Here is a 23226-nt window from a genome sequence, read left to right as displayed (position 1 = left end):
GTGAGCGTGCGCACGAGGACCACGACTGCGTGTCATTTCAGCTTGGCTTGGTTCTCCCACGGGAGACAAAGATCAATAAGAACAGAAGACTACTCACGGCAATGTTCACCAAAGCCAGCTGCACAGTTATAAGGGAGGGGGGGCACCCAAAGTGAAATACTAATAAATAGCTGTTAGTTTTTAGTGGAGGAGGAGCACAATTAAAACTAAATCTACTACCCGTGGAGTGTTGCTCAGCCAACAGACGGTTAACTCGCATTGATGTGGTGAGGTAAGAGAGAAGGTGCCCGTCTCTGTGCCGCAGCTTTGAGAACGGTTGGCTGAGACACTGGGCTGATTCATTCTTTCCAGAGGTGCACACAGAAGAAAGCAACTTGATGAAAATCAACTCCTTGAGATTTGCACACACTCGCTCTGTTTGCATGAATCGTGTGATTTATATGCGAGCCTACTGTTAGAGATGATATCATTTTAAGAGAGATTGTTTGTCTGGCCAATTGTGAGCTCATTGCTATAGAGGAATATTCTGGGTTGGTTCAATACAAGTTAAACTCAATCAGGAGCAATCGTGGCATAATATTGATCATCACAAAATTTAATTTAAACTCGTCCTTTCTTTTCTGTAAAAAAGCTAAAATCTGATTACAGCGACCTATGGAGGTAAATGGTGCCAACCTGTTAACGCTGAAATACTTAGCCACAAGATGTAAACAAAATGTGGATTATTATTAATTTTGTGGGGAAAAAATCGCATAATAACCTTTTCTGTGTAAAGTAACATCCAATTTTATAATTTTTTGCAATGACATTTTGTCATTCTTATTTAAAAATATATATTATCATAGCCCTATCCTTTTCTGATAATTCCCGATTGCTATGGTCACGCACGTAAGGTAGTTAATGTATTTAACTTGTGGCCACGATAGATCAATTTCGTTCCCTCAACATATTAAGTCGTGGCCACGAGAAAAATATGTTGTTCTCTCAACATAGGATCTCGTGGCCACTACTTATTATCACGTTCCCACAACTTGATATGACATTCCCACAAATTAATATCTCGCGGAGTCGCGGCCACTACATATTATCACGTTCCCACGAGTTTATATGTTATGGCCACGACCAAACTAGTGAACCTCCCGGTCACCATGTAATTTAACTAAGGCCTAATCCTGGCTTAATCTAAACCCTGTCTGTGAAACCAGGCCTGTAAGATTCAGACATCTGCTTTTAAATAATCCAAAAAAAAATTGTGTATACTTCCATTGTTCCTCATTGTAACCTAGATTTGTGCTTTATTAAGATAGATAAACAAAAGGAAAAGGAAGGAAGAGTCTGAGGGCCAGATGTAGGTACATTTGCGAACGCAGCGTTAATAGCGCCATGGCCAAGACGCAGAAAGCGCTTGATGTGAAACTGCAGTGTGCGTGTTATGTGCTAAACCTGCAGTTCATCAGGTGATCAGCGCCTCCCCCACCCACTATACCGTAAATTGTGCGTATTTAAACGCAGACTGCGATATTCCCACTGCTGATGCTATGACTGCTTGAAATGATCATGATGCCAATAATTGTAATGTGTCGAGGAGTTTAAGAACTGCTGGAATGGACCGTGAGCGCTGAGTCGGAGATTCCATGTCATCTTTGATTTCTTCCAGTAACTGTAATATTGCGTGGCTGCTTATTCTGTAACGCTTAATGATTGTGTTTTAACTCAACTGAAAAAGTGTGATTATTGTGGCAAAAATCTTTTCAGCTCGTCTCCTTAGCCTATGTCTTCGTCTTGTTTGGATTACTGCTGCCATTTCACCAGGAGGCATATGCCAGGAAACCCGCTTCCTAAGTTACACCTGCTTTTAAGAGGCGGAGAATTTTCAGCGACGCACTTTCACCGGCTTTTTCTGACATAACACGGAATACATAATTAGGCGCAGTTTACGCTTCCACTCCCATCTCTTTATGTGACACTCCCACTTTCCCCTTGACCATCCCATGAATGCATATGCATGACACGAAAAGCGCATTTTGCCATTTTCAGTTCCCGCGAAAGGCAGTCTGCGCTTTCACCTCGGTGCGTCCCGTTCGTACATACCTCGCCATGGTTTTATGCACACTTTGCAAAACAAATACGCCTGAAGTGGGCGCAAAATCGTTAGTAGGCTACATCTGGCGCCTAGTTTAGTTTTTTTGACACATTCATAGTTGTAATACATTTATACTTTTAGTAAAGTTTCAGTTAGTTGTCAAGGCAATGTTTCTAATTTTCATTTGTGTTTATACAGTTTTGTATTTTATTTTACAAAAGCACTGATCTAAAACAATTTGGGACAGGGCCACTGACCCAATGTTCAGCTCTGTGAATCATACCAAAACCACAAATACCACTTGCTGCATCCCACTCAAATACAGGCATTTTCAGGCTTTGCATTTTATTTGAAAGCAGGTAATACATTTTCTCTATGACTCATACATGATGAGTGTTGAGTTGGTGCAGAGAGGGGGAAAGGTGACAAACTAACAGGAGTTTTGTGTAAGAAACATGGACGGTATTCTCGTATTGTGCCAGAGAAGCACATTTACCAGGCAAACGTCTCTGTGGATCCAGTTGGTGTATTATCAGACAATATGATCTTTTATCAGTAGCATATTATCTTACAGTATGTGTTTATCAGGGTCAGCATCAATGTTCTTCCCACTGAAACTCAGCACGCAGCAAATTACTTACCAATTAAACTGAATTTCTAACTATTGGGTGGAATCTGCTGGGGCCGCACTTCTTTTTGTCAGGTTTGGAGCTTCATAATTGGGACGGTCTGTTGCTATTCATGGCAAATAGCAATATCATTTTTCTGTAGACTTAATCCAAATAACTTACTTTTTCCGCCAGTTCCTTGGATCCGAGGATTGCCTGTAGAACATAAAAACAAAGAATTGGACAAAAAAGGTCAGATTTCTGAAACACGATGTCAGTCCTCATAACCAGTATATAATTGCTTACATAGTAAAACAGTTCCATGCACCTTGGACATAATTTAAACCAAATAGAGACTAATAGTAGTTATCATCAAATTTTGCATGATTTTTTTAAAAATAATATAAAAATGTTTCTGCGATTTATTTTATGCTTTTACTCGGCATGGAAAGATGGCATGTGCATCAATGTGAGGTATTACATCAAGTGCCCTGTTTCACAGACAAGGCTTAAGCCTAGTCTCAGACTAAAATACAGATGAAAGATAGAAGAGCTGAAGCCCCCTAAATAGGGTCTAGAAATGCCTATGTACGTAACACCTTCTCTCACTCATTATTATCTTACAAAGTTCTGCTGACCTGATGTTGGCGCACTCAAGTGTTTGCTTAATATAGATCTGTTTGTATTGTCATATTACTTCTACGGTGAGTTTCGTCAGTATGATCAACAGTGAATGAGACTCTTTTGAAAGAGAGCAAATGGGGAGGAGAACTGAAAGGAAAAGAGAGGGGGAAGTGCAGTGAGGAGGGACATGATTTGAAAGAGAACATCAGCGACAGACAGAAAAACAAAAGATGTGTTTGTAGAGCACATGTGAAAGCAAATCCTTGAGTCATGTCCGAGCAGAGAAAGCAAACATAGCATAGGGAAGGCTGATCACACTTGATAGGCATGGAAAAGAAAAGAGAAATCATAAAAAAAAAAAAAAGTACGGAAGAAAAGTGCTCAGTACCTAATCTCCAGTCATACCCTGAGATCCAGATTAGAAATTGCTGATAGTGCATACATGCACGCAAACACTAAAAACAGGGTTCCGAAGAAATCACAAAATGGATATAGTGTCCATATAGCTACAAGCTTGCACAGGATGGAAGAGAATTATGATGACCTGTTCCAAAAACACTAGTGGAATGAGCGCATGAATAATGCAGGGAACTCTGTTTAGCTGCAACCGTGCATGTCTCAGCTCATGAATTTCTCCCTGACGGTGATCTCAAAAGAAAAAGAAATCAATGACAGAGGAATGCTGTGATTTTAAGAGACTTTAAAGCAGGGTGGATTGAGGATCTGCGTAGGAGGAAGGGGTTAATGCAGAATAGGCTAATGCTAGCAGCGTCCAACACAGCCTGGAACTCATTAAAGTCTATCGTAAAACACAGACAGCTATGCTACAAGACAGTGTATGAACATGAGCATGTTTGAATTTTTTTTTTTTTTTTTTTTTAAGGGAAAGGCTGGAAGTATGTGTGTGCTGAGCTTAAGCTCACAGCTGTGAATGCTGTCTGGTTACGACTGTATGTGGAAGAATTCCTCAAATTAACACACACACACACCATAATTTGTGCATGATCTCATGCACACGTAGGCAAAACATGGCAGTTTTTTATAAAGTAATGCAACTGCAAATGTATTGAACTGTAACACTTTCTTTTAAAGGTCAATAATTATGCTGTAGTCAATGATTAACTGAACAAAAAGGCATATTAGCCATTATTTATGCAGAAGTTAAGCTTTAACAAACCAGAAATCAATAATTAAAGGGATAGTTTACCCTAAAGTGAATATTAAGCCATCATTCACTCACCTGGTGTTGTTCTAATGCTGTTAACCCTTAATAATATTAAATTTAGGCTGAACTATACCTTTAACTGAACATATATAAAGGGCATATTATTATTATTTACAACTTATCAAACATTTGAAGGATAAATAAGCAGAAATAAGCCAATAATTAATGGTTCACTAAATGTACAGTAAATGCCTTTTAGGGTTACACTTTATTTATAGTCCACTTTAGACTAGCTACACATAACTTTGCAACTACATGTCAACTAACTCTCATTAGAGTATTAATAGACTGTTAGGTCATGGTTAGGATTAGGGTTAGTAGAATAGGTTGACATGAACTTGCAAAGTTACTTATAGTACAAGATATTAAGATATTATAATAACGAGAAATTTTCAGATGTTTTTTTTTCTTACCCAATTTTTTTTTAGCTTTTCTTACTCAATTTTTTAACCTTAAACCTTGTTAGATTTGTGCTTAAAACAAGAACAAATAAATTTGTGTTAAGGGGGTAAGAAAAATAAACTTCATTCAACATGTAATTTTTAATTGTAATGCGACTTGCAACTGCAATCGCTCATTACTTGGACTGGGCAAATGTCCATTGTCCGTTTAGGTGTAAACTGCTTGTTATTTACTGTCATTGTGAAGCGTCCTTGAGCTTGGGAAAGGCGCTATATAAATTAAACTTATTATTGTTATTATTATTATTAATTGTAATTATGTAATTTTGCTTCAAATCATTTTAAAGAAAAAAAAACACTAATTTAGAAAATGATTCCTGCAGTGTGTAAAATTGCTCAATTTTGCTGGCATGAACATACATGAATTTATTAGCACTGCTAACATTTTATCAGACGGATGCAATTAGTAAATACTGAGACAGGAAGTGGCATGAAAGCATTAATTGAAACATCTAATGTGTACCAATGGAGCCAATTCCTCTGTCACAACTATATGGCAGCAGATATAAAGAGCATTTACACCACAAGACCAAACTATTTATATAATTTCCAGCTCAAATGTTATACTATTCTTGTGATTCACTGTTTTTCCTCGCAAAAGAACAACTACATGTTGATGTATTTGTAGCTGTGTGTGGATGTAACAAGTTGCTTTAACTGTGTTTGGCTCTAATACAGAGCCCTCTGGATGTAATTATGTTGCATGTGTGAGTGTATATGAATCAATACACGTGGCAAGCGGAGAATATATGGGACCAGTTGGAGACCAGCTGAAGTGAAACACCAACCAGCTTTTTATTAGCCCTGCTAATGATCATGACTCACTGCTGCCAGGAGAAACAACAAGAGCAACCCACACCAACATCATTGAGAAACTGCTGATGATTTTTTTTTTTTTTTTCGGGCGGAAATAGCATCCAAATCCCTGGTCTAAGAAGAAGTTATTGTTATCTGGAAGATTGAACTAAGGTTATTCCTGGAGAAGGTAGAGACAGAAACGGGGAATGATGCGATTGGGTCAGTGAAATTGCGTGTACTCATTGCAGCGGATGCAAACTTCAGCTCTACGCCATGCACCTTAGGTAGAGTTTTGTTTATAGTGTATGGTTGGCCAGCAGAAGGATAGTTTATCCAAAAACTCTATCACCCCATGTTCCTCCAAACCAACATAATTTTTTTTTTTCATGAAACACATGAGTAGGTATTTAGCCGAATGCCAGAGTGTCTTTTTTTATAAAAATCAAAAGTCCATAGAAACAGCTTCTGTCAAGCTTTTAAAAAATAAAATTAAATATATATATACACACACACACATATATTTATATGTTTGAGAAAGATTGTCCTAATATTATGGGTGCCTATATTATTAGTTGACCGAACGTTAGTCGTCGAGAAAAGGCTTAGTCAGTCAAAAATATTTGACATACAAAAATACATATATTAAAAAGTATATATATTTAAATGGGATGAATGTTAGCTTGGTTATTGTGCCCAAGAGCATAACCTATTTAAGTCCACATGCTATTGTAACAAGAACCTATGCTTCTAACCACAGCTCGAAAGATGTAGTTCCATCCACGCAAGTGTGCTTGCGAATGATAGTTGGAACTTAAGTTTCAGGAAATGCCAAATCGCTGAACTTTTTTGTTGGTAATGACTGAACTTGCAACCATAGTTGACTAACAATGCTTTTTGGAAACGCACTCAACATCGTTTACACGGCTGTTCTATGTGGTAATTACAGTGTGTCGGGCAGGAAATTCAAACGTTTGCCTAGCATCCATTGATCTCAAACATGGCTTATTTGAAACATGTAAGTAGTAGCCTAACTTTAGCCACTTTACATGGCCACTCCCGTTAAAGTTAATTATTAGGCATATATCCAAGTGTTCATGCAGAGTGTGGAAGCTAAATTAGTACCACACTTACTGCTTGACATGTTTAACTTAAAGTGCATTTTCTATATAGGCGCATCCACTACTATACTGTGGAGATGAGACAGCATCGCCAACTTTATCTTTGCAGCTCACACAGAGTTTACTATTAAATTATTAAAATGTTCAATAAGTCTCTTTTCTCTTTTTTTTGACAAATTCATACTCATTACTTTTGCCAGCGCGCTGCAGCAAGCTCTCGATTTTAAGCGCTTGAAATCTTAATTTATATTTTAAAGGCTCATTATTATGGTTTATTAATTCTCTGTAATGTAGAACAATGTTATAAATGTAACATATAATATTATTTCTCAGACCTGAGACTAAAACCATTTTCCGATGTATTTAATTAATTAAATTAATATCACAAACATGCAACTATCTGACTAATGGTTTAAATGAACGACTAATAGTCGACTAGAAAAATCTTTAGTCGGAGGCAGCCCAATAATGTAATATAATAGTAAAGAAATATTACAAACTATTTTAGACAGCATTTAAATGAAACAATAATTATACTAATTTTTAAAATGTGTTTCTATGCCATGCAAATTTTTTGTTTACAAAGCCTGAAAAGAAATTATACATTTTAATTTATGAAATTGACAAAAAAAAAAGTATTTACGTGGAGTGAGAACACATCTTAAACTGGAGATGAGGGCCAACAATTCATTAAACATGCAACATTACCCCTAAAAATAAGAAAGAGCACAAGAAGGACAACAAGTAGGTGGAGGAACAAATGTCCACATACCAGGACCGGAAGAACAAGAATAAAATAAATAAATAAATAAATAAATAAAAGAGCGGTGGAAGCAGAGAATGTTTGATTTCAGCACTGCTACAGCCCACTGGGCATTGTTCATAAGAATTTACGTTCATTTCCAGTTTCTGCAGAAGAGCTCATTCAACTGCCTGCTAGTGGGATGCTTAATGGCCACTAACTGTGTAATTTTTATGTCGAATATCAGGATGAGAAATATTTATCAGCCTACATCACATCTCATCTCTTCATCTATTTATGTGCTGTAATGCTGCTGGGTTGAACCATTCATGTGTTCTAACAGGGGATATGTGCGAAAAACTGAACTGAATGTTGCACATTAGTATAGTATTAGCATATTATTAACATATTTGCCTAAAGGGTAAACCTGGTAAACCTATTATAGGAAGATCACCTCTCTGGGCTTTAGGAGCATACACACAGGATTTGTTCTGTTTGCACCACTTTTAATTGTTGGTTAATATGCACAAATGCATTTGATGGATGTCTTTGGTCATTGTGTATCTGAGTTGCATTTAAAAATGGTGTCGAATAAAAAACAATTCAGTTTGTTTAAAAACATCTCGAGGCCTCTTCAACATATTCCATTCCATTGCATTCTTGTTACTTATTATTAATGCATCCTGTTTGTACAGCCCCTTAATAGCTCCCACTGAGAGCAAGTACATGTGTGTCTTCAAACACTTCAAACCATCTCAAGATCAGGGATCCCACATTTGAGAACTAACAACCCCTCTCTTAATTTCTGTAAAATCTATTCATTAGAGGCCCTTGCACACTTTCAGTGGCTAATGTTCAAGTGCAGTATCAAGAGATCTTGTAGCACATGAATGAGTATATGTGCTGTATCTCAATAAATACATCTCTACAACCCGTTTTTTTATTAAACGGGTTAAAATTGCACAAGATGTAAACACTACTTTACCTGAGAGAAGGGATTGGGCACAAACTCCACTTGGTTCTCTGCAGCTCGTCGACTCTTCGGAGCATCTGGTGGGCACTATGAAAGCACAAAGATCACAAGTCAAACCAATTTGATCATTATTGATACTGTTAAAGTCCCCTTATTATGCTTTTTCAGATATTACCTTTCATGTAGTGTGTAATATGGCTGTTTGTGAATGTAAAATGTCTGCAAAGCTGGTCAAAGTGCACGATAAATGGAGTTATTGTCTCCCAAAAAAACAAGCGATTCTGAACTAAAAACAAGTCGTCAGTAGTTCCAGTCTTATTTCCTGCATGAACCTATGTAGGATTGTAATAAATTTGCATAATGCCGGACTGTGTAGAAGATGCTGCTTTCTGTGCTGCAAATGCAAATCCACTTAGCATGCACTTCCAAAGGATGAGGACTCTGGCTTAAATTGAGATGGCAAACCTATCGCCATCATTACTGTTCATATCACAGTAAATACAACTGCTGAGGAAGCCTACGGAGCCGAAATTCAGATATGGCAATGGCCGTTCATTTCTGACACGCGCTGTAAGCGGTAGACCAAAGACTGGATTAGACTGAATATTATTAAGACTGGACCATCTGACCAATCAGAGCAGAGTAGACTTTCAGAAAGGATGGGTTTAGAGAGACCGAATCCTTTATCAAACCATTTCAGGCACTGTGAGAAAAGACGCGATACTGCATTGTATATTATGAGAAAATTAAAGTGTTTTTATTACCTTGGATACATGTAAACCTATTGTAGGAGACCTCCAAAACAAGATTAGGAAACTTTAAAATAGCATAATAGGGGCACTTTAAATAAAACTATTTCATCAACTGAAATAAAGCTGAAATAAAATATAAATATTAACTAAAAAAAGTCAGAAATTAGAAATGTTACTTAGCTAAATACCTAAAATGACATGATTAGGAAGCTAAATAGCTTATATTAAAAACAAAAAAACTAATAAAAATGACAAAACCCCAAAACTAAATTTGATCAAACTTAAACTGCAAATATAAAAAAATAAAAGCTACTTCAAAATATGAATAAATACCATAATAGTACATAAATAATACAAAATTAACATTAGATTTCATGTACTGTAAATCAATAAATTAACAAAAACCACCGCACACCTGCAGGTGATAGGTGCGTAGGAAAAAACGACCAAATAGATATGTTGACAAATGAATGGGTAACACTTTACAATAAGGTTCATTAGTTAACATTAGTTAACTACCTTAGTTAATATTAACTTAGAATGAACAATACTTCTTTAGCATTTATTAATCTTAGTTCAAATTAATTTAAACATTTACTAATATTAAAATCAATGGTTGTAATTAATTATTTACAATGATGTTGATGATGTGGTGTATGAAGATGTGGTGTTAATTATGTACTCTAAATGAGTCTAAGTGGTTACAGGTGGAGCTTTGTTGATTTGTCATGTGTTTATTTTAAATGTGATGAGTTTGAAGATTTGCATATGCCTGATGAAGGTCGTGAGCTAACGTTGCTAATAAAAGTTTTTTATACTTGCAAGTGCTGTTAGTGTGCGGGAGTTCCTTGTTTGCATGTACTTTAAGTCAAAAATCCTTCTCATGCACACTTCCCGGTATTTGGCTGAACCGACCGTCTGCTAGCTATCTCGCGTCACTGAGGTCAGATAAATCCCATCATATAGAGACTCTTTCACCTAGATATCATCATACAGAGACTGTGTCTGTTCCCCGAATTGACATCCAAAAAACTCTCAAATCCATTTAAGGGTTAACATTTGATTGATGTTCAAAAAATAAAAAGCAGATGAACGGATGAACAAATGATAAACCTTGGGTTGTTGAATATTCAATCCCTTTCTTCAAAAGCACTTATTGTTAATGATATGATTACAGATTATAACCTAGATGTGCTGTGTTTGACAGAAACCTGGCTAAAACAAGACGATTACATTACTTTCACCCCGCAAGATTACTGTTATAAACATGAGCCTCGTCTGAAAGGCAAAGGGGAGGTGTTGCTGTAATTTATAGTAATATCTTCATAATTTACTGAGAAGTTTAGTCTTAAATATAATTATTTTGAAGTGTTGGTGCTTAATGTAACACTATCTAGTGTAAATGATAAATCACATTTTAGATTTGTGCTGGCTACTGTATACAGGCCACCAGGGTACCATACAGACTTTATCAAAGAATTTGCTGATTTTCTATCAGAGTTAGTACTGGCTGCAGATAAAGTCCTAATTGTTGGTGATTTTAATATACATGTTGATTACGAAATAGATGCATTGGGATTGGCATTTAAAGACATTCTGAACTCTATTGGACTTAGAGAACACGTCTCAGGACCTACTCTTTGTCGTAATCATGCACTAGATCTAATATTATCACATGGAATCAATGGTGATGCCGTTGAAATTCTACAGCAGAGCGATGACATCTCAGATCATTATCTAGTCTTATGTATACTTCATTTAGCCAAGGCTACAAAGTCGACTCCGTGTTACAAATATGTTAGAACTATCACTTCTGCCACTAAATATCGCTTTATTAATAATATTCCTGATCAGTTTCATAAAATTTGATTCCTTCATTGCTATAGGAGAGGAAGAATTTTCTAAACTCATTAAATAATCTAAATTGACAAGATGTATGTTAGACCCTATAAGTTATTGAAAGAGATGCTTCCAGATGTCATAGATGAATCTACCTTTTCTGTCAAAGATACTAGAAAAGGCAGTATCCTCACAACTATGCTCCTTTTTAGAAAGAAATGGTATCTGCGATAGGGCTGGACGATTTTGGCTAAAATCATAATCGCGATTAATCAAACAAGTTACCTCAATTACGATTATCGAACGATTATTTAAAATAAATTATTTCTCATGTGTCACTGGCAAAGCTTATACTGTAAATATTCACGGTTATTTTTTTTAATGAAAGAATGCATAATCCTATCTTTGTGATTCTAAAATAAGGAAACACACAGATAGCTTTTAATGCTTACTTATTAAATATTTCAAACCATTGAATCAAACAAAGCATTCAATGCTTGAAATAAAAACGTCTTATGAAAAAGTAATTAAGTTTTAATGTAAAAAGAAAGTTTCCTAAAAATGTAGAAAATAGTTATTTTTGTAAACAAAATAGATTATTGTAAATATTGCCATCTTAAAAGTAAAATATAACTTGTATAAAACTAAAAAAACTAATCCTTTTCATATTGTGTAGCATTTGTAAATGCTTGTGTTATCGAAACCTGCTTTGTGGAGTGGAGGCTCGTGTTGCTGGGCGTTTGTCAGTCTCTCTCTGTTTTCGCGTGTTTCTTTGGTAAAGCGGCTCCTGTTGCTGAGTTGACTCAGTGTTTGAGTTCCCTTTCACACAGAGATTCCGGAAAATACACGGATAAAGTGGCCCGGGATTTGACCCGGGTTCGTTTGACTTTGGTTCATTCACACTGCCTGTGATTTTCCGGAATCAACAGAGTGCGTTCACACAGACACACAAAACCCGCAAAGACACGTGACATGTCCCAGCGGCGTCTATAGTTTGCTTATGAGCTGCGATTTCTCTCGAGAAACCACGCTTGTGCATTTTTTTTCTCTGATTCGATAAACTAGCGCATTACGAACCGTTTCATGCTGGCGAACGATCCCGGCTTAGCGCCATCATTACGACACAGCATTGATTATGGCTTTTGTTCACACAGCGCGAGTTCCGGGACTGAACACGGCAATGTTACTATGTCCCCAACGTGGCATCAATCCCTGGTCGTGTTTGCGTTCACAGAAGGTGTTTGTTCTGGCAATTTCCCGGGATCAACGTGCTGTGTGAAAGGGGCTCATGTTGCTTCAATGTCGCAGACTGGACGGGGCGGAGTTATGCGACTAAACACGCAGTAATATGTTTTAAGGGGAAAGTACATTAACACACAGTGGGCGGAAATATTAATAGGATTAAAAAATCTAAATAACCGACATGGTAAAATTACGTCGGTTCTAGGCTCTGAATTTCGTTTCCGATTATTTTTCGATTAATCATCCAGCCCTAATCTGCGAGGATTTTCCGTTAGGATTTAGACCGTACCATTGTACTGAGACAGCTCTCATCAGAGTCACAAATGATTTGCTCTCATCATCCGATCGTGGTTGTATCTCTTTATTAGTGTTACTCGATCTTAATGCTGCATTTGATACCATTGACCAAAACATTATTTTAAATAGACTTGAAAATGATGTTGGCATTAGTGGAATTGCATTAGCATGGTTTAAATCATACTTATCTGACCATTATCAGTTTGTAGCAGTAAATGAAGAGATGTCTTATCGATCAAAAGTTCAGTATGGCGTACCACAAAGCTCAGTACTAGGACAGTTCCTGTTCACTCTGTACATGCTACCCTTAGGAGATATTATTAGGAAGCATGGCATTAGTTTCCACTGTTATGCTGATGATAATCAGCTCTATATTTCTTCACGCCCTGACGAATCTTACTAATTCACAAAATTAGCGCAATGTATAGATAGCTGATATTAAAAAAAATGGATGACTAGTAATTTCCTACTACTTAATTCTGAAAAAAACAGAGATTCTAATTATTGGACAAAAAAACTTCCTCAAATACTAACCAAGAATACTGTCTAACACTTGACAGCTGCGCTGTTAAGTTTTCGTCATCGGTTAGGAACCTGGGTGTGCTCTTTGATACCAATCTTTCATTTGAAAGTCACGTGTATAGTATCTGTAAAACCGCATTTTTCCATCTAAAAAATATATCTAAATTATGTCATATGCTCTCAATGACAAATGCGGACCAATTAGTTCATGCGTTCATGACATCAAGATGAACTAGATTATTGTAATGCTATTATGGGTGGTTGCCCTAGACATTTAATAAACAAACTACAGCTGGTCCAAAACGCAGCAGCTATGTATGACCATATTAGCCCGGTTCTGTCAACACTGCATTGGCTCCCTATTAAACATTATAAGTAATCAGCAATGCGAACATTTTAAAGTACATTTTAAAGTATAAAGTATGTAAAACAATACATTTTAAAATGTATACAAAGCACTAAATGGTTTAGTTCCCCTGTACTTGAGCGAGCTCTTAACGCATTGTAGTCCGTCACATCTATTGCAATCTCAAAATTCCGGCCAGTTGATAATACCTAGATTATCAAAATCGACTGCTGGCGGTAGATCCTTTTCCTATATATATCACCAAAACTTTGGAACAGTCTTCCTAACATTGTCCGGGAATTGTCCAGACACACACTGTCAGTTCAAATCTAGACTAAAAAAAACACATCTCTTTGACATAGCATACACATTATAGACTTCTATAATTCAATGTTAGGCTGCATAGATTAGGTCAGCCGGAACCGGGAACACTTGTCATAAATCCTGATGTACTTTAACATCATAAGGAGGATGGCGTCTACCCTAATATTAGTCTCTTTGTTTATCCCAAGGTTTACCGCAGTCTGCCGGATCCAGGTCGTATCCAGATCTGATGAAAGACCTGTGCCTGGACACGACGACAACGTAGTCCTGAAGTATCAACTAGTCTCTTCCCTGTGAAGGCCTCCTTCCCTTCCCTTTACCTCTGTACAGATAAAATGTTGTCGGGATAATTCCGATTCACGTAGCTACATTGAAGCGATAAAAAATTCTGTATTATAATTGTTTAAGCCTTGTACCTTGGAACCTATTTCATGCCATCGATCCACCAGGCACTGTTTTGTGCAAATGAGCGGTCGGATCGCATTAAGGGTTTTCTTTTAGAACGGTGTTGTGGTAGCGGCCCCCAAGTTGATAACTAATGATCATTGCGACGGAAGTGAATCAATCAAAACTAATTTTAGCTAGACAATAACTTCATTCTAGAGCTGCTGTAAAGCCAAAACAATCTCTGTTACTTTAATTTCCTATTATCACTGTAAAGCTTCTTTGAAACTATCTATATTGTTAAAAGCGCTATACAAATGACGGTGACTTGACTTGACTATTGATACTTTGAAAAAATATGGTCCTTCTTTAATAATGAAGATATCTGCAACCTAAGACATCTTTTCCTCTGCGTCTCAAAGATGTAATCGCTGACTCCTCTGCTTTTAAAAAGCCATGTTAGAGCACATGCTTTTGGGGGAAATAGTTGCCCTTGTTTCAATTTTAAACACTGCTCGCAGGGAGCTTTGAGCATTCGCCTCAAAACAACAGAACACAAAGAACTTTGTTGGCTCACATTCACATCAGAAACCTTTATGCTTTAATTACATGAATTTAATATTATTCATATCTTACCCTCACCAACTGCCAGGTAACATGTAATGGGAATAATCACTGAATCATCTTTTCAGACTAAAAATGGTCCATCTGGCATGTAACTAATGATATCTAATAGTCCTTGGCTGTGAAATATCCTCTGATCCAAAATTGCAGCAAATTCAAAATACCAGCTCAGAGTTGGCTGTAGCTGTACCCATTCCCATGTGCACTACCTTTGTCAAATAAGTTTCACAGGTGACATATTTTACTATTCAGTTTGTGGGTGGCTCGATGCTTTTAATACAGGCTGAAGTTATCTGCAAATGTGACGCATTCATGTGAGCCTTTTTGATTCAGCAAGTCTTGCCAAAGCTCTGATCAATTCAGAGAGGAGAAAACGCACCAAATTCCAAATCCTCAAATAAAGCAGCACTCCCACATCGATGACTCAGGCGCTGTTCCTCCACCACAGCCGTCCTGATGGAACTGAGCTGCTGCTGGAGCTTGATCCATCAAGTACAACTACAACAATGATTTTTTGACAGAAAAAACACATCCATTCCCTTAGCAAAACATGAGCTTTGCCTCCGCTGTGATCATTGAAAACATGTACAAGTGTTTCATCAGCATGGGTAAAATTTTACTTTACAATGCTGGGAAAAACACACACCTTTTTTTATATAATTTTGTATAAATATTTTACCTACATATACTTGGTGTGTCGTAGGTTCAACCCATTAGGGTAAACCATCCAATGGTTTAATGTAGGGCTGTAGTCAAGACCACCTTTGTCGAGTCCAAGACAAGTCCAAGACCAGGACTAGTCGAGTCCAAGACAAGACCAAGAGCAAAGAGGTTCGAGTCCAAGACAAGACCGAGTCCAAAAAGGTTCGAGTCCGAGTCAAGACCGAGTCCAGGACAGGGAAAAAAAGTCTTGTGCAAGACATTATCAAGACAATCATTTTGGGTTATTATTTGTTGATCTAAAAGCAAAAACAGTGTCACAACACCCAGGATTTTTAAGTATAGACATTCCCCTTGATATCATATAATCTTCTAATTTAAAGAAAACAGAATGATGACATATGGTGATACCTCATAATAGCAGTGTTTCACTGTGGATCTGAAAGACGCATACTTTCACATTCAGATAGCACCCCATCACAGGCCATTCTTGAGATACGCCTTCGAGGGGCAAGCTTATCAATACACAGTTCTGCATTTACGAAGTGCATGGACGCGGCGCTGGCCGGTGACACACTGGCTGCGTGGCGTGAGCGTGGCATTTCTGTTGCGTATTCTATGTCTTTGCACACCAGAAACATGTCTGACGCGGCGCTGCTGAAACGGATCACCCTTGTTCGACATATGGGAGAGAGTTGTGGAAGCCCTATGTACATGTTAAGCATAAATATAAAGCCTAAAGACACTGTCAGCAGTATTGACAGCAAAATAGACTACAGACTATTTCGTTCTGTATTGACTGGTGCAATATTTGAAAATTGATAATTATTTATTTATTTATTTTTAAATCATATTTATATCTGAATCTGTCAAAACCAAGACTTTCAACCATCAAAATGTAATTTAATAATATGTATTCGTGTACAAAATAACAAACATCTTTTCCTATTCTATTTTGCCAGGAAACGCTTCCAACACGCTTGCGTTTCGCGTGAAAAATAGGCGTCGATTCTATTTCTAGCATGCACGCATTTTCCGCGCGGCTCAAGCGGTGCCTGAGACGCGCGTGTCACGCAGGCAGTCTACAAGCTCTAACCTGTTAACATGGGAGCCGAAATAAAAAGGACACGCCACGCAGCTGAGACGCTTACGCCACGCAGCCAGTGTGTCACCGGCCTTAAGACTCTGTGGAGTGCACGTGCTGAATTATCTCGATGACTGGCTGGTTCTGGCGCAATCGCGGCTCACACCAGAGCAAATAAACGGCACACATATAAATGGCTTTTATGTGTGCTTACTGTGAACACAATAAAGACACCTGGACTCGGTCGGGACCAAAAGCCATATTTGGCAAGACCAGTGGCCGAGACCGAGACAAGTCCGAATACCAGCGAGTCCGAGACAAGTACGAGATCAGAGAAAAACGGTCTCGAGTCCGGACTCGAGTCCAAGACCGGACTCAAGTACTACAGCCCTAGTTTAATGTACATGCATGAGACCATACATTGTTAAATGACTCTATATAGGAATCAACTTTTACTTTGTTACTTTTACAAAGTAACTTTGATGCAAACTGCTTCACATTCAGAGAAGCAGTTCACCAAAAATGTTAAGGGGTCCTTGTTACTGTGTAGTTATACATTTAAGTACTGAGTAATCTTAATTAAATACATGCACTTACTTTAGAGATAGGTTTAGGTTTAGATTTGGATTTGGTTCAGGGTTAGTTGCATGTATTCAGGGCTTGACTAACTTTTTTTGCTCACCGGCTACTGTGTTTAGTTGTTTTATTAGACTGAACGCATTGCAGGTGCATTTTGAAATGTTTACGGGCTGTCACTTATTTTTGTAATCAAGTAATCAGTCAATTATTGTGATGATTAAACAAGTAATCAGATCATTTTATGTGGGAATAAAAATATACAATAACCTTTAAAATGACTCAAAATACATACTGTATTTGATCAAAAATATGGTAAAAGCTGAATTTTCAGCAGCCATTAAACTAACACAAAAAACAAAATACTATTTTGAAAATTATTAATATTTTAAATAGCTTTTAATTTTAATAATTGTGTTATGTGCTTTTGACATTATTATCGGTTTTATATTTTATTTCTATTTATTTTTTTTATTTTTATTTTAGTACTTAGTACTTCAACAAACGTATTTCAATAACCTGCCAAGGCAATCATTTAAAAAAAAAAGAAGTTTAAGTATTTCATCTAATATTTATATTTAATTTAGTTTAAGCTTCATTTTTATAAAAAAAATATTTTAACGGTTTAAGTAAACAATAACAACACTATTCCTTAAATTTTCTAATCAAACAACTTAATTCAATGGTTTAGTTTTTTTTCTTTTGTGGTTGCTCAAAAAATGCAGACAAACATTAATTGAGCGTTGACATATCCTTTATGCTATAAAATGAAATTATTGAGAGTAATTTATCAGACACATTAAATGTTGATAATATGAAAATGGTCAAGTCATTTCATTTTGTTCCATTCAATAAACATTGTCCTGACAAGTTTTGTTTTTGTTCTGTACATCTCATTTTAAACTGGAATAGGTACATATTTCCATTAAATTGGCCGTCATGCACCCTGCTTTCTATATATCAGTATACAACGCCATTTAAAAGCCCATAACAGCCAAACAATAGTAGAAATGACCTCACCACAGCAAATATATTTGATATTTTGCTTAATACCATGTATAAGAACATTTTCTGAGGTTTTAACAAACTTTATTACCCGAGCTCCAGGTATCTCACAGCAGGCCTCCTGGATAGCCAAAGAGGGGTCACAATACACCATCACCTGCTGAACATCAATCTGAAGAAAGAGAAAAAGAGAATGCATATTAAAAGCAGACCAAGAACAGAGAGAATGAGCTTTTTAAATGCTGGACCCCCCTGCTTTACATATGACCATTTACATGATCATTTTGCTAAGTGGTTGGATTAACAAACTAATTAGTAATGGATGAAGCTCGTTTAGGCTACCACGGGCTGTTCTTTTCATCTTTTTCGAGCTGAGTGAGCTCAGTAGTGTTAGCCCTGAAGAGAAGTGCCTGTAGTCTTCCTGTCTCTCATACATCCACAGACATACCCGTGCCATATTTCCCCTGCAGACAGGACGCTTAAGGCAAAACCTGCGGGAAGCCGGCTTATAGGAAACTTCTACTTCCGAATACTCTATTAGCATTGTAGCGTTTAATTAACAGAGGAGCTGGAAGCTTCTGCAGTCATTCATCTAATTGACATCCTTGTACTCTAAGCCTTGTAAAAAAAAAGGCTTACAGCATTTGTAAGATCACCAGAGGTCCTCACCTCCACAGGGGCAGCATCAGTAGCCCTCATACCCAACAGCGTGTGTCCATTGATGGGCAATTGTCCACGGAGCTCCAGAGGCTTGTTCTCGATGGAGCTGCAGTCAACATGCAAGGAGGCCGCATTACTCTGCAGGCTCAGAGCCACCTTGTGCCAGCGCATGTCCTTCAGGGATTCCACACCGTCACCTTCAAACACGCATCCCACCATGGACCCTTCGGGGTCAGCCCCTCTCGCCCGCAGGGCCAGGTTGCCATCTGGACCATTCCAGTCCACTGAGAACTAAATAAGTGTGATACATAGTGGAAAAGAGCGTTTTATTTATAAAATTTGATTTGGTTGAAGCTGCAGTACAGGGTTCGCATGTAGCTTTTTTCCCATGCGTTTTTTGGTCATTATTATTTCTTTCAGTCATGTTTTTTATTGTTTCATAACAATACAGTACCGTTTAAAAGTCTGTATGTTTCTGTTGGGGTCAGTAAGAATTCAGTTTCAAATAAATACAGTTCATTTGAACTTTCTATTCATCACAAAATCCTGAAAAAACAATGCATCATGGTTTCCACAAAAATATTAAGCCGCAGAACTATTTGTAACAATGATAATAAGAAATGTTTCTTGATCAGCAAATCAGCATATTAGAATGATTTCTGAAGGATCATGTGACACTGAAGATGTGAATAAAATTCAGCTTTCCCATTACAGGACTAAATTACATTTGAAAATATAATCAAATAGAAAAAAATATTTTACTCTATTACTGTTTTTACTCGTGATATACTCATTTAAAAATAAAAAAATTTACTTAACTTTAACTTCTTTTATTTATGTGCCAAAGACAAATTTCTCACATAAAAAGACAATAACTCAAACACAGAGTTAGTTTTCAAAACATAGTGTTAGTTTCGTGCTGTAGCATACTAATCAAGCACTAGCTTGCTGTTAAATTTAAATATATTTTATTAAAAGCAGGATACAAAAATTCTATACATGTGTCACGGTTAAGCATGCTACCTTCTGCATCACTCAATCTGACACAAAATAACAATATCTAACAAATAATCAGCGATTATAATTTTATGAATTAGCATGCTGCCCTATAATTATCAGTTCCTGAAGACACAAATCTATAGACTTAAGGGGAAAGTGGATACACACCTGAGGATACCCGTGCTCATCGGATATCTGGAACAGGTAAATGTTGTCATTCAAAGATTTCTTCTTCAGCAACATGGTGAAGACCAGGGTGAACTCCTCTGGAAGTCCATGAGGAAATACTTGACTGAGGAGAAAAGCATGTGGTTAGACTGCAGCACACGGACAAACAAATAAACGTGGAGCAGGTGGGTTGTAATAGTACAGAATCAGTCTGAATGGTAGCAGCAGTGGGAGCATCTCTGTATTAATGGTGCTGTGGATACAGATACAGGGATAACCCCTGACACTAATTTTGAAGAGAAATTCAGCTCAGCAATCCTAATCTTCATTCTCGACTTCTATCTTTCTCTAGATAAACAGTTTGCCTGCCTCTTGGTGGGTCAAGGGCAGACAAACTCCAGGAATGTGTTTACAATCCCAAATACACACACAGACTCTGTGATGGAAAGTAATAACAGTGAGGCTGGCCTCCTTAAGGAAAAAAATGAAATCAGGCCTAAGCACTTGAGAGAGAGAGAGAGAGAGAGAGAGAGAGAGAGAGAGAGAGAGAGAGAGAGAGAGAGAGAGAGAGAGAGAGAGAGAGAGAGAGAGAGAGAGAGAGAGAGAGCGAGAGAGAGAGAGAGAGAGAGTTTGCACAGGATGAAACTTGTTGTGACAGGGGGTGAGGTACACATTGTTTTTAAAGATTTCTTGTTGATATTACTGAACAAAACTACTCCACTGAAAGGGCCATCATAAATCAAAGATTAACGAATTTTCATTTCATTATTAGAGATAGCAGGTCTGAGACACTTTATAGAATAGAGGTGCATGATATATTGGTGGCCAGTAACAAGGAATGTTCAGATATTATTATGGAATGCCAATGTTGGAATTACAGCCATTTTTTGGACAATAATTTGTTACAGTGATTTGATTTCTGCATTTTCTTTTATATAATATGTGTGTACGAACTAAAAAGCCTCATGTGCACGGTGTGTAAGTGTGGCCTTTAAAACAGCAGTGTAATATGTTTGTGTTTTTAAAATTGCTTTAAAACTTTTGAAATGCATCATGCTTCATTTTTAAAACAATGGACCTGGATAATCTAGAAGATAAGCATATTTACTTACAGATAAAAATGAAAGCTAAAAATTTGCAAAGATCTTTGTATAATGTTAAAAACTATTTCTACTATTTCTACACTATTACACTTTTGAACTTTCTATTCATTAAAGAATCCTGAAAAGAAAACTGTTTTCAACATTGATGATAAAAATAAATGTGTCTTGAGCAACAAATCACCATATTAGAATGATTTCTGAAGGATCATGTGACACTGAAGACTGGAGCAATGGGTGCTGAAAATGGGTGCTTTGCCATCTCAGGAATAATTTACACTTTAAAACAAATCAATATATTAAAAAAAAAAACATTATGTTAATTTGTTAACCAAATAAACATTTATGAGCATAAACGACTTATTTCAAAAACATTCAAAAATCGTACCAACTTCAAACTTTTGAATGGTAGTGTATGTGGATAAAACAAACACACTTGTTGCAGACCTTTCCAATGATGTAAAACTCATATTGTGATTTGTATGGTTTTTCAACAAATCCTGTTATACCGAAATATTGGTGGTTCGATCCCCGGTTCCACCTGACCAAGTGTCGAGGTGTCCATGAGCAAGACACCTAACCCCAGCTGCTCCCGACGAGCTGGATGACGCCTTGCATGGCTGACACCACCGTCGGTGGAATGAGTGAGTGAATGTGAGGCAATATGTAAAGCGCTTTGGTGGCAATTGGGTCCGTGAAAGCGCTATATAAATGCAGTCCATTTACCATTTACCATTTATTGTGAGCATTTTTTATAAATTTAAAACAGAACATTTCTAATTTGTTAGCTAATTAAAAAGAATTTGTTCATTGTGCCCATATTAATTGTAAAGAACAGTGCTTTTAAACAACACTTATTAGGTGTCCAGTGAGTAGTTTTAATTAATTAACTAATTAGCTTGAAAACGCAAAATGCTTCATTATCAGGATCAGCCACAACAAGCTGCTGATTATCTGTTATTCTTATCAGCCCCACATTTTTAATACTACTTCTCGGACACAAATACAAAGACATGTGTAAACACAATCAATCTCTTTCCCAGGTGAGGGGAAATCCTAGATAAAGGAAAGCAAGAGGTAGACAGTTCTATTACAGGCCAAGACTAAGCTAAGAGAATGACTAACACAGAGGTGGCCGAACAATTTATACACCATCTGCAGCTAGACCAGCTGACAAGACTTTACATTACACTTTATCTCATAGAGAGAGAACATAGGAGAGCATTTATGTAGGAAGAATTCCTCTCTCTCTCTCTCTCTCTCTCTCTCTCTCTCTCTCTCTCTCTCTCTCTCTCTCTCTCTCTCTCTCTCTCTCTCTCTCTCTCTCTCTCTCTCTCTCTCTCTCTCTCTCTCTCTCTCTCTCTCTCTCTCTCTCTCTCTGTGTGTGTGTGAGCGTGAGTGGTTGGAGCATCGTGAGTGTGGAGTGTGTCTTTATAGTTTTTAGTTTTACGTAGCTTTAGTTTTTTTTTCTTATTGCTTTTCTTTTTTTGATTGTTTAGTTTGTTTATTTTGGGTCGCGTGGGGTTTTTCCCCTTGCGTGGCCATGGCGGACTCACGAGTTGGTGTTCTAAAGAATCATGACGCGGCATCACGGTGTTAAAGTGGCGTCTGCGGTTAGTGTTGAAGATTGTTGTTTGGCAATTGGAGAAGTTGTTGGGCAAGATAGTATTTTGTTGGTGTCTAAAATGAATAGTGCTGTTTGTTTGTCGAAAAGGCAAACGAATTGGTGGGAAAGGGAATTGTTGCAAATAATCTCTTTACACCTGTTCTTCCGCTTTCAACACCGTCAAAAAAAGTAACATTTTCTAATATTCCACCTGAGACAACTGAGACAGCTCTCGTCAGAGTCACATATGATTTGCTCTTATCATCCGATCATGGTTGTATCTCTATTAGTGTTACTCGATAGTGCTGCATTTGACACTATCGACCACAACATTCTTTTAAATAGACTTGAAAATTATGTTGGCATTAGTGGAATTGCATTTGCATGGTTTTAATCATACTTATCT

The 23226-nt window shown here is 37.2% G+C and overlaps 1 protein-coding gene across 8 annotated transcripts in view; it reads right to left on the bottom strand.

The window, feature by feature from the left end:
- The window catches only part of col16a1 (collagen, type XVI, alpha 1), an 83175-nt gene that overhangs the window by 37746 nt on the left and 22203 nt on the right, over positions 1-23226 (bottom strand). For all 8 annotated transcript variants that reach the window (XM_077196016.1, XM_077196014.1, XM_077196015.1 and 5 more), the window contains exons 5-9: positions 20115-20238; positions 18957-19238; positions 18379-18459; positions 8645-8719; positions 2875-2907 (exon numbers count right to left, since the gene is read on the bottom strand). In XM_077196016.1, coding sequence (XP_077052131.1) covers positions 2875-2907; positions 8645-8719; positions 18379-18459; positions 18957-19238; positions 20115-20238 — 595 coding nt within the window. The remainder of the gene's footprint in view (positions 1-2874; positions 2908-8644; positions 8720-18378; positions 18460-18956; positions 19239-20114; positions 20239-23226) is intronic.

This window comes from Siphateles boraxobius, unplaced genomic scaffold (assembly GCF_051911475.1).
Source record: "Siphateles boraxobius isolate OS27281-9 unplaced genomic scaffold, OSU_SipBor_1 35, whole genome shotgun sequence".
In the NCBI taxonomy this organism is placed as follows: Eukaryota; Metazoa; Chordata; class Actinopteri; order Cypriniformes; family Leuciscidae; genus Siphateles; species Siphateles boraxobius.
The sequence above is the reverse complement of the archived record's forward strand: the minus strand, read 5'-3'. Positions and strand labels throughout refer to the sequence as shown.